This window comes from Botryllus schlosseri, chromosome 11, assembly GCF_051294905.1.
Source record: "Botryllus schlosseri isolate E-star chromosome 11, Bs_hap1, whole genome shotgun sequence".
NCBI classification, from domain to species: Eukaryota; Metazoa; Chordata; class Ascidiacea; order Stolidobranchia; family Styelidae; genus Botryllus; species Botryllus schlosseri.
This window is the reverse complement of record NC_137246.1, coordinates 19,940,857-19,957,809: the sequence shown is the minus strand read 5'-3', so window position 1 is coordinate 19,957,809 and position 16,953 is coordinate 19,940,857. Positions and strand designations below refer to the sequence as shown.

Here is a 16,953-nt window from a genome sequence, read left to right as displayed (position 1 = left end):
ACACGCACTTCTGGAGTCATGCACTGTTGTCCAAGGGACAACGCAGAGAGTTGGTGTGTTTGCGCAGACTCGTGAAAATTAGAGGGAATATTGCTCCTATGATTACTGAACTGTCGATTTTTCGTACGCCCCACTTTCGTCTTAGGCTTTAGACATATAGGCATAGACACCGCTTACGCCAGATGATGGTAGAGCAATGATATCATAACAATTCTCTTTGGTTTGGTTAAGTAGACTATCTTTCGATCCAGGAAGCGTCATAATTGCATTTTATTACATACAAAACGTGGCAACTTTATTCAACTTTTGACAGCTTTACGTAGACTGTGTGAACGTCGATATGAATTTGCCGCTCTTCCGATAACCATCTACTGACCGCAACCAGGACAACATCCAGCATTGTCTCCTGTAATATAATAATGCTCGAACTCGTTTCAATATGGATTCTAAATTGAATCGGTGGTTTGCGATGGTCCTACTACCTCGCGATCTTCGGTTAATAAGCATCGTTGAACTTGCCGCACGACTCGGCGGTACTGACGTCGACTGGCTTCGGACGCTTGAACCTATCAGAATTATTCCCGGTAAGTACAGGCTTTGAACGGTAAATGACTTTGCGCACCAATTAGTTCTGAAATGGTACTGACGAAGGGCCGGTGTTTGATGACCTCCCAGCCTCCAGGCCAGTTCTCAAATTCTTTTATCATCATTTTCTCCGGCCGCTGGTGTTCAATATGATCTTGCTGCGCGACGATTTCAATAAAAATTAACGACATAAAACTTTTACGCTTATGTTATCGATACTTACCCGAAACTCGTACTTTTTCGCACGGCCAGTGATGCCACCAAATCCACCATATTTGACATAAACTGTCTCAAATATACAAACGACAATCCCACCAGTGACACCCAGTGACAGAAAAACGTACATCCCGATAAAAGCCTGTAAATTATCACAATAAAGCCTAGGCCAGTAGCCTATGTCACATTGTATAACCTATCTCTCCAGATTTGCAACATGACATAATTAATTCCCCGTTATTTCGACAGTCAAGTCAATGCATGTTTCGCAATAATGATTGTCTTGTAAACACGCTGTACTGATATAGATAACCAAAAGCAGGACAGATGGGAGGATTTGCGCCTTACATGTTTGACTTGAGCATTTTGACGCCACGAGTGCTCACCTCGCTGCAATGAACCCCTGACTGTGTTCACCTCGAATTTTCCGAATTTCGTCTTGGCTACGCCTAGAGACTACGGTCAGAGAAACTTCGCTGAAATGAATGTTACCTTCAAATCAAGCTGTCCCGCAACCGTGACCCCTTCTTCTGTCTTTTCACAGGCCGACTCCAAATTTCCAAACCTTGATTGAATTTTCAGATATTTTCTTATTCTAGGTTCACGCTATAATAACTCTCACCATTTTTCTTCCAAATCAGCCAATATCCCATCGTCGTAAATAGTAGATATATGGTCATTCAGCATTGTCATGTATTGCCATCCCTGACGAACGGGAAGACCGTATTCATATTCATAAAACCCGTCGCCAACCTGGTAAACGGAAGCTTTGTTTGCTTTTTAACTTGAAAAAACGATTTCCGACGGAGAAATGTTAAAGCTGTAGGACCTCACACACTAAACCAGGGGTCATCAAGGCGGTGCTCCTGCGAGAACCAAATGTGTCGCCCGCGGTCGCAGTAGCAAATATTCAAATGAGAGATCTGAAAGTCGAAGTGGAGAATGGTTTCATATATGAACAGGAGTTGAACATTGGTCAGTCGACCCCAAGGAACATGATGAACGCAGTTTTCGATCGGGGCGCTGCACGTCTTCGCCCATACGCGGAGGCCTAAAAGGAATCTAGTAAATAATCCCGAGTCTCGACGCGGAGTTTAGAGCTTCGGCACGCTGGGCGGCAAGCAATGGAGCCCGGAGCCGCTGGTGTGAGTCCCGGGGGGTGAGAGTTATCTGTTGTTGATAAGGGGCGGAAAGCCTACACCCAGCGCTCTGAATGGTTAAGTGAAGAAATGAATGGATTTCAATTGAGCGAGGATAAACAGCTAAAGAAGTGGTTCTTAACCTTGCCTCCAGCGTCCTCAAGGGGCGCTGGCGATTTTGAAAGGGACGGAAACGCTCACGGGGCGATATGGGGGGCGCTGGGCTCAGGCGGGCGATATGGGGGGCGCTGAAGAAAAATGGCTTCGCAGTAGATGATGTGGTAGTACGACATATCCTTAATGAGTATTCAGAGCAAATTAATATTCCACAAAACATGTCAAATCTCGAAATTTTTGGTTGCGCTACGCGACGATGTTTGCTACATATCTTTTGATAAATGTAGTGGGTTATTACAATTCATGTAAAACGAATTGCGCGCACTTTTAGGTCGCCAATTTCCCTTTAAAATACTGCCGTCACGGTTGCTAGGGTTATTTTCAACAAAATGTTTCGAATTAGGTATTACATCCCGCAGCGCACAGCGTGTGGAAATGGAAGAAGGAGGCCTCTGTACAAAAAATAAGTTTTGGAGCTTTGTGCACGAAATGAATAACTAAATGTACTTGTATTTGAGAGCTACAAAATCAAGTCGTCAGAATATTTCTTCATCGTATCATAAAGGATGATACTATCTAGTGTTACGGTTCACAGCCACACAGGAACGTTACATAATATGAGTTTGCCTAGTTTGGAATACATTCATGTTAAAATTAATAACTGGGTACAGTACTAAATTCAATGTGAGCAGATATATGCATCCCATTCTCAGTTGACTTACTTATTGTTACACAAACACTAAGACAAAATCCAATACCATTAATTTCCCCGTATTGCTAATCGCAGATATGAACTCGGGATGGCTCGAACCACAGAGTACGAGACCGTACCCGATTGTTGTTATAACAACTTTGATTTGATCCTGAATATATCACACACACTTAGTGTATGATTTATTATAGTCGAATGGACCTTGAGTGCGATGGACCTTGATAGGATAAAAAGTTTAGTGACATATATATGCAATAACCACCGATTCATTCATGCATTATAGAAAAATTTGGCGCCTAGGGCGACCAGGTCACACAAACTTTGCTCACCATCGAAATCACGCGTCAGGGTTCTGGAGGGCAAAGCCCTCAGAAGTTGGATTTATCACGCTATGGGTGCGCAAGTCAATCATTTTTTAGGGGGCTGACGAAGTGCTGTTACGGCACTCCCTCTTACCCATTGTCTTTATTACAGTCGTTACAATATGATGCGGGGGGCGCTGGCGCACGATAATTTTTGAAAGGGGGTGCTGGAGGAAAAAAAGTTAAGAACCACTGAGCTAGAGTAACTGGTATTCCGTTGCATAAATCAGTAGGCCTACCCAAGAATTAGCTCTTGGTTTCAAAAAGGCTGGTGACCCTTGATCTAATCTAAACGGTAGAAGTCAAAATATAAAATTACTGTACGACGGAATAATGCGTAGGGCCTATACTTCAAAATACGGAAATAAGTGACTTTACTCGATCGTAGTCGCAGCTCTCAGCGATTGACCGGACAGTTTCTTGAAACGTGGCAATCAGTATCAGATCTTCGCCCGTGACCTTGTCTAAGCCAGACGCGATGTCAGGGAAAATACTTGAATCGTATTTCCTTTTGAGTTGCTCCCACATTGTGCTGGAAAATAGTATGTAAGAGTTAGCGTATCTGCTTTCCAGATGTGGTCGGTAACGAAAACTTCTTTTTTGGAGTACTCAAGAAGGTTGTGCCTGCTTTCACTCCACTTTTTTCAAGTGCTTATGGTTTCAAACTACCTCTTCTACTTCACAGTTGTTAACGCTAAACTTACATACTTTTACAATTTGACTTTTGTAAAGTAGAACGTAATTTTGGAGTTGGTGAGTACCACCTTTGGTAAGTGGAATGACGATATCAGCATGACGAAATAGCAAAGTATAACAATTGCTCTATTTGTAGCGTCATCGGTCATTTTCAGTTGTCTACGAAATGGACTTCGCAATTTCGAAGATATCCCATCCCTACTAAAAGTATGCGGCACCTGCGAACAAATTTACATTTTATAACTATATACTTGAATACGTTTCAAGTTACCATATTTATACTTCTATAACTTAAAGTAGCTTTGGTATGTCTAGGAAATACTTATACTAGTACTACTAGTATACAGATTTATGGTATTACTTGTGCTTGTACTTATACTTCACTAATATGAGTATCAATGCGGACTACTATGGCCAACTGTGGCGGTTTCAGCGACCATAAAGTGAATTGATTCTAAGCTCGAGTAGACATATCCCTTGTATCTACCAGTTAACCATTAAATTATGGCTATGACTGAATAGCTGGTTTGATAACGGTTAAATCGCGATGTTCAACCTAACTAATTCTACGAAATTGCCGATTAAGAGCCACTACTTTTTCATGCGGTGTACTCTTTCATACACCTATCAATCGTGCTTAAAATGGGTCCACGACCACATGGCCCCAGAAGAAATTTGACAGTTCAGCTCACAAATGTATCGTAGGGGAGATGTGGTACCGATGGATCAAAAATTGGAAAATGGTCGCTAGCCCCAAAATGTTCAGCCGAAAACATCAGATCTTTTGCTGGCTCAGCACTTTGATACAAGCTCTACCTATCGCGCACATATACATGAATATCCGTCTTTTCAAAAAATATTTATGGACGTTCAAAATTTGATGCTCGAACGTATCATCGGTCCCCACCGGGTGGGTCCAATGGCACACGACCCGGGGACCTATGACACATATACCCTAAAAAACTCAAACGTGACAACTTTTCTTGCTCAGTATTGTAATCTAAGCTACACCAAGCCAAAGAAGAATGTTTGGTCGCAACCGTCAAAAATTAGAATGAATATTAACTCAAATGTTGTAATAAAATCACGTTTCGATTTAAGCTCGAACTTATAAATTTGAGGGTACATACATATTGCCCGAAAATCGACAGTGTGACTTCCAAATACCTCGTTATAGCGATAAAACATCATATGCAATTATTACATAACGATTTTCTGTACGTAGGCATGTTTCACTTGTTTCATGATTAGTATGCTTAATTATTTTGCTTGATTTGGCTATTGTATCATCGGTCCCCACCCTACGAATTTTATACATGAATCGAAAAAATTCCACGCAAGGAAGGTACTGAATAAAATCATAGGTGCCATTATATAGCCTGATACAAGCCTTACACTTCACAATAAAAATGATTGCTGGTTTTTTCGTGTTGAAGGTTACAAAGAAAAATGTATATGCCGATTTAAATTTAGTTTACACCCCCCAAAACAAAAAACATCTGTGAGAGACCCCATAGCTCGCGCACGTCGAATTTTTTTGTATGTGAGGAAAGATTTTGCCAGTATGCAACTGTAGACAAGTTCACGGAGTGTAATCAATAATCATGGAATTATCATAGAGAATTTTCAAAGTATTTTCGGTCCCAGTGATCCATCGGTACCACATCTCCCCTACATGTCCGACTGTTCGTAATAAATACAGTGTATTCTCTAAGTCTCGTTGACACCTGTAAGGGGCGTTCCTGGCCTGCGGAAGCAGCTTGGTGAGTAATGGATTAGTTTCAACCATCCCATAGTCGAATTCCTGTTGGCCGACAAGTTCGTCGACGGTTGTTATTCCTTCGTTATCTGCCTGTGTCATGAATGCTGAAAAAAGCAATCAGTGATTGCAGTAGTCTACGTGCGATGGCCGATGGTCATGACCAGGGCTTTTTTTTGACATGTCAAAATTTGGCAAACTTTTGTCAAAATTGTAGCGTTAGGTCAAAATTTGTCAAAATTGTTCATAAATTCAAAATTTTTTTGACGTCTGCATTTCGTTTGTATCGTAGATTTCGCACTGTTGGTGAACTTATCATTTGATATTTTACAGCTTGTAGCCTACTTTATAGGCCTACCGTTGTAAACGGCTAATTGTCTGCTCATTGTGAATCATAAACGGTCAAATCAAACAAATAGGTGGACATGGTGTTATGGTCAGCGTACCGCAATATCCTAACTGAAGACAGACTTCTTGGGCATTGCATCATTCTTATATTAGGAAGCGCATGATGAAAAATTGTGATGTAGATAACATTGTCAGAATGAATCAACACGATGTGTCACCAGCAGTGTACGCACAACTTTAGTGTTGTCAGCCAACAACTGCTGCTGTTGAACGACCTTGGCAAGCTTCTTAGTAATGGCATGCACTTTCTACCCAAGAATGTAGGAAAGTATCTCTCGTACTACAATTTTTTTTAATTATCTCTACCATAATACGTATTGCAACCCTTGGAATTCTTCATAGCGCCAGATTTAGTTAAAAATTGTTTTTTTTATTGTAAAATATTTTTTCAGGCCAAACTACTTCGTTAGGACACCCAGTCCCAACCAGAAATGAAGAAAATTGGTACAATTTAAACAATATGTGGAAAAACACCTAATTTGCATACGTTAGGTTAAAATTTGGTCAAAATTCAGTTTGTTTAGGTAAAAAAAGTCAAAATTTTCATTTTTTAGGTCAAAATTTTTCTTTTTTAGGTAAAAAACCGCTCTAGTAATGACGAATGACAGGCAAAAGGCCGGAAACATTTTAATGAACATCTTAATGACGACATGGCGTGTCAATGACATGAGACATCCCTTGCCCCGCCCATATAATTATTTCGGACCTCCCATGCGAAGTCATGACTATATAGACCAAGGTCCTGCAAGAAGGGCTATGGCCCATGACTTACAAATCATGCTAGCAGTGTAGGCAGACACGACCAGTAACACGAAGAACCACCACGTCCCGCTGACAACCTTCATGGAAAGCGATCTGAATACAGCATTGTAACGTAACAAAATGCAATTACGTCAATTTCACTGTTCATCATACTTTGGCAACAGTTGTGAGCCCTGTTGTACGAGTACAGCGTAGTTAAACCACAAGCTGTTCATGATTCCCATGTGTTCCGAGTGTTCCGCGCCTTCGCGGAGTTCCCTCGCCGCCCGTCGGAATTCGTTGGGGTTTTTCTTGTTGAGATACGTCATGTAGAGCGATACCTTCAATCAATAATACTGTGAGTAGTGAGCATGATCATTACGAACATATTCTATTTTGAGCTATATATGAATGTTCAAAAGTAAGACGGTCGCGACTGATTTCGACACATGTCGAAATTTCGTATCGCGAGTCTGGGTTACGCATTGAATTCATTTCAAAGTTCTGAAAACTACGTGTACATATTGGAAATATATGTGAAAAGGAAATTTTGAGACATTGATTACGATCGTAATGTTCGAATCAATTCAAGTCTGCGTATAAAATAATTTCAACACTATAAATGGACCATTTCAAATATCATGTTGCGTTTGCCGTAATTAATGCAATTATAACTTTGACAATGACTGTAGGGCTTATCGCTTCATCACATGAACATATATTGCTCCATCCGCTCTCTCTCTCTCTCTCTCTCTCTCTCTCATATATGTGCGTGCGTTCAAATTCGCTTTTACCTCTGCCCTTTTTAAAGGGGCACTGCGCTCAAAAAATGATGTGGTCTCAAATTGAAGGTAAAAACGAACAAAAATTTCTGGCCGCGGCCATTTCCTTCAGAACGCCACCGTAATGGAGCTGCAATTTATTGAAATTTCTGCAAGACCAGCTGCCGCGGCTGCTTAACCCGTTACATGGCACGATATCTTCACCGTCGCACTTGCTTGACACGATTAGGCAGTCACGCAGAGAACGAATTTTAGATAGCTGTCAGCCGATCTTATGAAGGAAATGTGTCTAAGTTTCGTTCTCTGCGTGACTGCCTAATCGCGTCGAGCAAGTGCGACGATGAAGACATCGTGCCGTGTAACGGGTTAAGCAGCCGCGGCAGCTGGTCTTGTAGAAATTTCAATAAATTGCAGCTCCATTATGGTGGCGTCCTGAGGGAAATGGCTGCGGCCAAAAATTTTTGTTCGTTTTTACCTTCAATTTGAGACCACATCATTTTTAGAGCGCAGTGCCCCTTTAAGCCAACGGATTCGGGTTGGATCGTATTCAATCAGTGGATTATCCAAGACCTTTATACGCCATGGACTTTAATGTATATTTGAAGTCTCTCACCAGTAATAGCGAAGCGTACAGGATTACCCAACTCTCAACCTTGAAAGGGGTGAGAAATTGCCAAATGCTGACATTTTCATTTTTTTCCGTTCTCTTTGTCATCAAATACAATTTAGGTTGTTGAAACCCTTTGGATAAACCCATCCCATCGTCGGTCATCAATCTACCTCCGTGAATCCGTTTCGCGGCCAGAAAAATGTCACACTGGTGAAACAATATCATGGTACTGTATATTTCATCAAAACATGAGATATTTAGATATCCCTTGATCAAAACGTATTTCAGTCAACATTTAAGTGATGTGTACTGGCGTATGGTAGAGTGGGAACGAATCTCGGTGTCTGTAAGGCTCAAGTCAAGTCAAAGTCAATTGAGGTCATATTTAGCTTGAACACATCGAACCGACAGAAATATGATACAGTCGACCTCACTGATTTACATGATGCTCTTTTTGTTATATAGTGATCGGTCAAATGCAACTCTTCGAGTGCACATTCTGCACATCGAAACTAGATGGTTTTGGATACGAGGATTGCCATCATTGTGCGCACAGCACAAACCGGAATCATCATCTTTAGATCGGTTATAAAAAGCTACGGTGATGACTGTTGAGTTGAGTATTGACAGAAAAGTTTCCCTGTCGATTACAAGATAGGGCAACTAATAAATGATAGTTGTAAGGCTTATTATGGTGGAACTCTTGATGGAAATGGGCGCGATGTGCTGCGTTGGAGTTGTACAGGAAACAAATCATATCTCTGACATCGGTACAATATAACCGGGTTAAGATCGAATTCATCCTTCAAAACACACGGCATTACGCAAACTTGAATTTACCACATCCGAATCAAACAATGTGCTCATTCTAGCTTCCATCAGCTCCGTCGTGTGATTAAAACCTTCCGCAAACTCCACGGCCGATGCGTTATTCATGACGTATCCGAATCCCATCGACTTCGATAATTGCACGAGCACATCTAACAGGAATCCCTTGTATGAATTTGGTACTGGTTCCCGACTGACTGGATCGTAATCCCACGACAACCATGGCGGATTCTGAGACGCGGTACGTATCGATCGGATTTCAATTCGAATATTCGCACCGAAATGCCCACGTCTACATACCCATATGACACAGACGTCGAAGTCCCTCTGTGGAAGTTGGATGTACCAACTTTTGAATGGAGGGTAGACGACCGATAGCTGATGCCGTCCGCCGTTATATCCGCCGACGGCAAGCATTTCGTGGTAGTGAGTCTGTAAGTTCAGAAATCCGATGGGTTTATTGGAAGGATTCGAGTCGAGTCATTTTACGCGTTTGAAAAAATGACTCGAGTCAAGTCGAGTCACCAAAAAATCGTGACTCGAGTGGGACTCGAGTCGAGTCATGACTCTTGTCATTACAACCCGGTGGAGCTCTCACACATGGTGTTCGATAAAGTATATACAAGCCCTGCGTCAAATGCAGTTCGTGAGGGACGTTGTCATTATCCAGTCTCACAAGTATAGTGAATTTTTGCGTTATCAATATATGACATTCCGTATTATGAGATCGCAAAACATTTTGATCGATATCCTGCTGGTTACAAGTATATTCCGCAATCCAGGCTGTGTGTGGGCGTGCGCATGCGAGTTCGTGTGTGTCTGTGTGTATGCGTGTATGTTTGTCTGTTTTGTAATTTCAGGCGCAAAAGTTTCGTCTCTATATACTCGACACAAATATAAAAGTCGATACTCAGCTGGGATTTGAGTATACTTCATTCGTTGGCCCCAGCCCAAAAGATAAATCGATACGAAGAATGATTCAGTGAAATCTCACATTGTCTTCGGTCGTTTGAAAATGTTCGATTACGAATATCGGATTCGAATCCACGAGACTCCAGGAATTGAAAAAGGTTTCCGAACAAGTGTTGTTTACATAAAGCTACAAAAAGGAAGATGACTTCCGTAAACAGCACCGACAAAACTGTCTCGATAAATGTCAGCATCTCACCCATTTATAGACTGAAGAGTAAACGCATGGATCGAAAACGGCGGCGAATGTGAGCTGATGCTGATTATGTGCTCCTATTTTCGAGGTAGCTCTGTATATGTTGAAGGATATGAAACATCGGGTTTTTGTATTATGCATACATATAAGTTATTTACACGAATTCAGGCCAGTACAAAATTAAAGCTGTCCTGTCCAAAAGCAAGATATTCAATATCGAATACTGTTACACAATGGTGCCAAAATTCCAAGACGGATTCGTTTGTATAGCTAGCTTAGCTATATATTCAAATACAAATCAGTGCCAGTCTTCTCTGACACAGTATTCCATGCAAAATTGAAAATTCTGAGTCTAATTCACATCCCCGTCCTTGATCAACAGTGTTCACGACGTGCTATTCAGCATTTAACCGAAAAGATTACGGCACGTAATGTTGCCACGATTCCACAATATTGAAATAAGGATTATTTTGTATATAAATGATCCCAGATAATTTGATTTTAGCATAAGTAACGTCGACGAAACAAAACTATCAACAAAACTATTTTAAACCGCTTGGAATATTGTGATGAATACCTCTCCACCGCACGAGTCTGACCGGAGGTCGCAGCTACCGTACCGTTGGTTGAGTTATTGATCAGCGACGCCGGAACGTCAGTGTCGTTAATCTTGTAGACAATGCAACTCTCTTGAAATTCAACTCTCTGAACAATATTTGGACCGGAAATAGCAATAGTCTGTCACGCATATGGTTTTCACGTCGCGTGACTGAAACCGCGAATACCATGAGCCTCATTCTGTAAGCGATCATGATTAGACCAAGCGACTGACCTTTTCACGGCTGTCTTCTTATAGTAGGATTTTTTCAAATTGATTTTTCGGAACGATATCGAGTAATGAGATTTGACAAAATTTTATAAACGGAATTATTTATGATGCCGTGACTACAACCTCACGTGTCACGACTTTATTTTTCGTGTAAATGTTGGGAGAAAAGTAAAAGGAACAACTTTGTCATGGTATGCTTAGTATCCGAACGAAAGGATTCGATCTAAAAGCAGAAACTCACTTCAATCTGGTTGTTTGAATCCGTTCCGGAGGAGGCATTGTACTGACTCGTTGTGTCCATACCAGTGTCATTCACAGCAGTTAAATTTTGGAGGGAATCCGGTCCACAGAATGCATACTAGGGATAAAAAACAGTAAACATATATTTTAACAAGTAGAAATATGAAGTGATTCTTGATCTGACGAACGGAATATGAAAATTGCTATATATTAGTGCGTGAGGGATGAACAAATTTTCTTGCCCGACTGTTTCCTCAAAATGGAATCTGACTCCGCTCCGACTCCGGCCGTATCGGAAAAAGTATGAATCCTGCTCCGTTCGGATTCCGGAAATATAAAATAAATCCGGGCAAAATCCACCCCATCTCTAGTTTTATCATGTATAGTGTATACCATACGTGATAGTACTCCGGTCGTATCTGAAAATGTACGAATCCGGCTCCGGTCGCATCAGAATAAGTATAAATCCAGACCCTGTCTATAATTCAAAAATCCCGCCACCATATAGTACGGCTCCGGCTCCATGTCTCGCACTTATAAATAGCTAGAGTTCTCGTTTAAATCATTTTGCCCTTGATTAAAATCGCTTTTAATCAATTAAATAATTCAAATCATGATTTTTTTTGGTTTTTTGTACTCATAATAACAGCAACACGAATAATAGAAAATGAGATGAATGACTACCATGTCAATCAAGGTGATGAAGGATAACGCTCAAACTTTAATAATGTGGGGCTGTGAATCATCATCCTGATAGCTGAAAACGTTCAACCTATGTGGTAATGATAGCTGAAAACGTTTAACCTATATGCGTTAATGATGGGTCGCCCGAAACATTACTGATCTGTTCTAGTAGCGAGGAAACATGTTGAGTCAAATCGGGACCATCCATAATAGTTGCATCTTCATCTTGATCGATGGAGTGGTTTCTGCCAGCAAACTGGATCAGAGATGAGGGAATCTTTCGAATTCGATAGAGACTCCGGATTGCGCTGCGTTTGCGGTATCCCACCAGTGCCTTGGAAATAGCAGCAGCATGTAACAGACAACTAACTAGTATCCACAGCAAAACGCTAACATATTGATTGACTTTCGCTCTTTGCTCTTTGCCCGTCTGTCTGTCAAATAGCTGAACTATACCGGTGCCGGTGACGAGATGCTATCTCCGGTTTATATAAAATGCACAATTGCACATGATTGTCCGATAATAAACCACATTCACGCATCTCGTCCGAAAACTTGAAAAAACCAAAATAATCAATAAAATCAAAATGGTAAAATTAAAATCAAAAATCAACGAAAAAACCTGATATAAATCACACCGATTTAAATCAGCCTGATTCAAACCAGAATCCTATAAATAGCTATGAATTCATTTTTGAACGGTCTTGAACTATGTGCTTAGGCTTATCGTGGTTATCCCCACAGGCTGTGAGCCTGCAAAAAGTTTAGAGGTCTAACATGTGAATATACCCGAAGAAACCTGAGAAAAGAGGGAATATATTCGAAGCATATACACACATTGCTATTCCTAATCGACGTATTTCGTACCAAGTTATCACCGAATGCCATCGGGGATAGGCATTTCCCGTCCTCCGCATTATAGAATTCATGGTCGGCTTTGGTTTTATCGCAGGATTCTACGAGTGCTCGAATTGCTATCCGCGACAAAGCCATGATAACGCTCTATCGCAAAGATTAAGAGTGTAACTCTGGAAATTTACTTCTGATGAATTTCTCGCCCACTTTATAGAGGCCTTGGGCATCATGGACAAGACTTGAGTTACTTTGGACCACCTTTGTAGCCAGGTTCGTTACCAACGGGCTGTGTAGAGAGGTGATCTTCACTCCGTCTTCCAGAAATTCTTCTAAATCTTGCGGGTTCACCATCTGATTAGAGTGACATTGCGATGGAGGTGGAGACGAACTTCAGTAGTCATTTCGTGACTTACCACATTAGGAATGAACCAATGATTGTTACTTGATGACAGACGTAGCTCTCTGGCGATTCGCATGAGGCTTACCAGACTTGTGTACGAGCAGACAAATACGAAGGTCCTATAGCAAGAGATATGACATTCAATTCTATATTCTTGTTGAGCAAGCTGCATATAGGCCCACTGTGTATATATCCGCAACCTATAGGCTGCGCTCACTCGTTGGTGGTTGCATCTTGGGATGAAAACAATCGGAGTACAACATTTATAACTCAATCTCAACTTGGCCCATACCTGTAACCTTTCTTCCGAGCGCCAATAAGTTTTTGTTTGATCTCATCGTCATTCCCTACAACCACGTATGCAGATACGTCAATTCCTCGGGCTCCAGCATCCTGCATGTCTTTAAAGGAAAACTGTATCTCTGGAACGAAACATAACGGCTCATAAACTCATCGAAAATTGAATGCCTGTTGTAGTGGTGACTCTCCCGCCTAGAATGGCTCGTTGAATGTCATATATGAAATCGTATATGTACAATGCATTTGCATATATACCGATGTACAATGCACTGGATTGTACATATTCTAAAATTTAGACCTAAATCTGCGTACCCAGTATGAATGAGTGTACTGTGTATATGTGTAGTATACATCTTCACATTACAGAATGGATTCCACTCACCCATGTTAGCGGTCCCTATCTTAATTTCTCTAACGGTGTGTAATCTGCATACTTAACTGTTACGACTGCAAGCAACGATGTATCTATGATACCGTCATAATCACAAATATATGCTTTTGAAATGAATTAACGAAGTAATGTGGGAATGCTTGGATATTCTGAAACAAGTTTTCTGTAGTCTATAAAGAGTATCTGATTAGGGACCGGCGGAACGAATAAATGGAATCGAATCAATTTTCATGCCGTTTGAATCAGAACAGGCTGTATGTTGAATCGAACCAACAGGAATAACCATATTGTTGGTAAAGTGGTTTTAATATTACCGCTCCCAACAACAGTTATAATTGCTAACGGAATGTAGGCTACTGGTGGGTCACAAATAAAGATTCTCTCTCGCTCCGAATTTTGTTTCGAATGACTAATGTCCCGCTGTGAATTTCGATGCATACAATAATATTGATGATTCGGTTGCTGGATTTGTAGCCCAATTTTCGGTATCTGATTAGAATAAGCTGTGCTTCGATATTATCGATCCATAGTAATGGCACATTGCTATATAGCGATCGAGAATCAGCCGAGTCAGGAAACGGGTTGACTTCGATGTCGATGGAAAATATTCGTTATTTATTCAGGCACTTGGCACTTTTCTTACCGTCATTGCTTTGGTACAGTACTGTGGCAGATTTCCAATTGTATTGAAGCATAGTTTCCAGCATCGCTGAGTTCACCATGGAATGACTTGGATACATGTAAATTATCCTGAAAGTAAATATCGTTGCAGCATATATGAATGCACCCAGTCCCATTTAAAATAATATTGGGTATTTCGAATGGAATTTTACGTCTTGATCAACCCGGCATACTCAGTCATTGTGAACAAAAAGGCTCGTCCATATGGAATCACTATGCCATTAGTGCGCAACGATCTATATAGTGAACAGGGTTATTGGTGTTTTAAAGCACTTTAAAAAAAATATGTTTTAAACAATGTTTAATAAAAGTGCCTTGGAAAAATCAAAATAGTTTTTATCAAACGTTGCATAATTATGCCATAATTGTGTACTAGTCAGCCCTCAATATTACTGGACCACAATATGACATATCGACCTCGCCTACCGATACATGCAGCATTCATTTTTGTCGCTTCCGTTTATGTTATCCATTGTTAAATCCAGTGGGCATGTCTCTTATTTACAGGCTGCGTGTAGGCCAAGGTGGGTGTCTGATTAAAAGACTACTCCGATGTGCAAATGTGTAGATTCATTCGAAAAAGCATGTAGTATGATCCTACGGACGATTTGCACCCAATATAGTCGACGTATACGTCGCGGAGTGGCCGGAACCCTCGAACTCGTTGTCGGTTCCACAGTTATAGCAAGTAGATATAAATCATTGGTACGGAATGGGTGTTCTGAGTATGATGACAGCCGACCGTAAAAATGCTACATAACGATGTAGTCCCGGTTAAAGATATTTTTGGTCTGTTTATGACAGTGGTCGGAAGCCTTTTTCGTCAAAGGAGCCATAGTTACCCTATATTTACAATCGTCAATGTCAATCCACTGTAACGTCCCCATTAAGGATTCGTGACATCATGGCAAGCAAAAGCACAATAAAAACATGTTTTAAACAATAAGGGCCTAGTTTTAAACATGTTTGTTTTAAATTGATATTTTTTTAGATGCATTCCTAGTAGTGACACACCACACCGACTCGAGCACAGTGTAAACTTCGGTTTATGACAGATGCCGCGAAGGCCCGAATCACCACTGGTAGGAATCATATCAGTCTGTCTTCATCAATTCTATCCCGTGACGCGTTGGTTTTTGAGTACTGTCTCAGTTCATGAACGCTTGACTCAGGAGTGAAATGCAACAACGGGCCTATTGCTCCTTGAAATTAGACGGACATCAATCATGAAATCGCCTCTATGTGTGATTCAATTGTTACGACCAGTCGTTTTGACTCCGTCCTATCTTTTCATTTTACTTCGTGGTATTTTGAAAAGCTGAAAATATTAATAAATAAATGAATGAATTCCAATTCGACTTGAAATCGTATCACGTAAGGAACGCTGCCTGTTGGTTGCATCACCTTCTGATCCAAAATTAACCAAATGACAGATCCGTGCCAAATTGGAATCACAATAATAGATGCTACAAGTGATATCACGTCTTCTAACGGCATGTGGTATGATAATCAGACAAGTCAAGGTGCAAAAGTTCACTCGGTTCGGTAAGTAAGTCTACTCATGTGAAAAGGTGTAACGTCCGCGCGTACCGCGGATATATTACCTGTTGTAAGCATGATTTGTGTCGCAGGAACCAGACGATCCGGTAACGTAGAAAAGCGGCATCACACTGAAGACCGTTTCGTAATCGTTACAACTGAAGTTGCTTGAAGCAACGAAAACCGCGCTCAAGTTGGACTCGGTCAGACTTCCTGTTCGTGTGATTACGCGATAAATTATGGAAATTTGATGAATTCGAAAGTAACGCTGCCCGCGCGAGTTACCTGGCTCGGTTGTGGCATAATTGAATTTGATGGCCACGATTTCGTATAGCTCCGAAATATTATATCTCATCGTGTAATCATTGATTTCGCCCTCAATGCCAGCAGCAATGTATTCGTTTTTTGTGTCGTGTAAAAGACCTACATAATTTACACATTAGGATCATCGGCGTCTTACAACAAACACAACTCACCAATCCTCAATAAAACCTTTTCGGTCGACCCATCCGTCTGGAATACATTCATAAATTGTATCAGTCCATAGATGATTAAACTCGCTCGTAAATTCATTTTGAATTTTAAATTCTGGTACAGCTAAACACACACTGAACATCTCTACACCGGAAAAGCCGTCTGTTATAGATTTTTCTCATTGGAATATTCTATACATTGTTCGCCAACGAGCACAATGTGACGGACGAATAAGTATTAATGGGAAATAAAATTAGCACCATGGCTACCGTGTATTTCAGCTTTTAAGTTCACATCCAAGACATGAACCAGTAGTGCTAGACAGGGATATCTAGAACTTCTAGATATCCCTGGTGCTAGATAAGTCAGATTGGTGTTTCATAAGTTTGGCAGCTATAAATTCATCATCGCAACGCAGCCTCCTAATCAAACATGTCATT

At 40.9% G+C, this 16,953-nt stretch overlaps 1 protein-coding gene across 1 annotated transcript; it reads right to left on the bottom strand.

The window, feature by feature from the left end:
• Window positions 1–255: 255 nt before the first annotated feature.
• LOC145450148 (uncharacterized) lies at window positions 256–16,666 on the bottom strand. Its single transcript, XM_080328643.1, has 24 exons — window positions 16,516–16,666; window positions 16,105–16,462; window positions 14,463–14,569; window positions 13,421–13,550; window positions 13,142–13,247; window positions 12,936–13,079; window positions 12,741–12,875; window positions 11,191–11,307; window positions 10,698–10,825; window positions 10,124–10,214; window positions 9,950–10,054; window positions 9,256–9,387; window positions 8,968–9,186; window positions 8,131–8,334; window positions 6,910–7,076; window positions 6,767–6,849; window positions 5,555–5,693; window positions 3,510–3,663; window positions 1,424–1,554; window positions 1,294–1,366; window positions 809–943; window positions 623–743; window positions 483–566; window positions 256–406 (listed from the first exon to the last, which is right to left on the bottom strand). Exons 1-24 carry the CDS (start codon window positions 16,610–16,612, stop codon window positions 369–371), a joined length of 3,198 nt encoding a protein of 1,065 aa, XP_080184769.1. The 5' UTR covers window positions 16,613–16,666; the 3' UTR covers window positions 256–368.
• Between the last annotated feature and the right edge of the window lie 287 nt (window positions 16,667–16,953).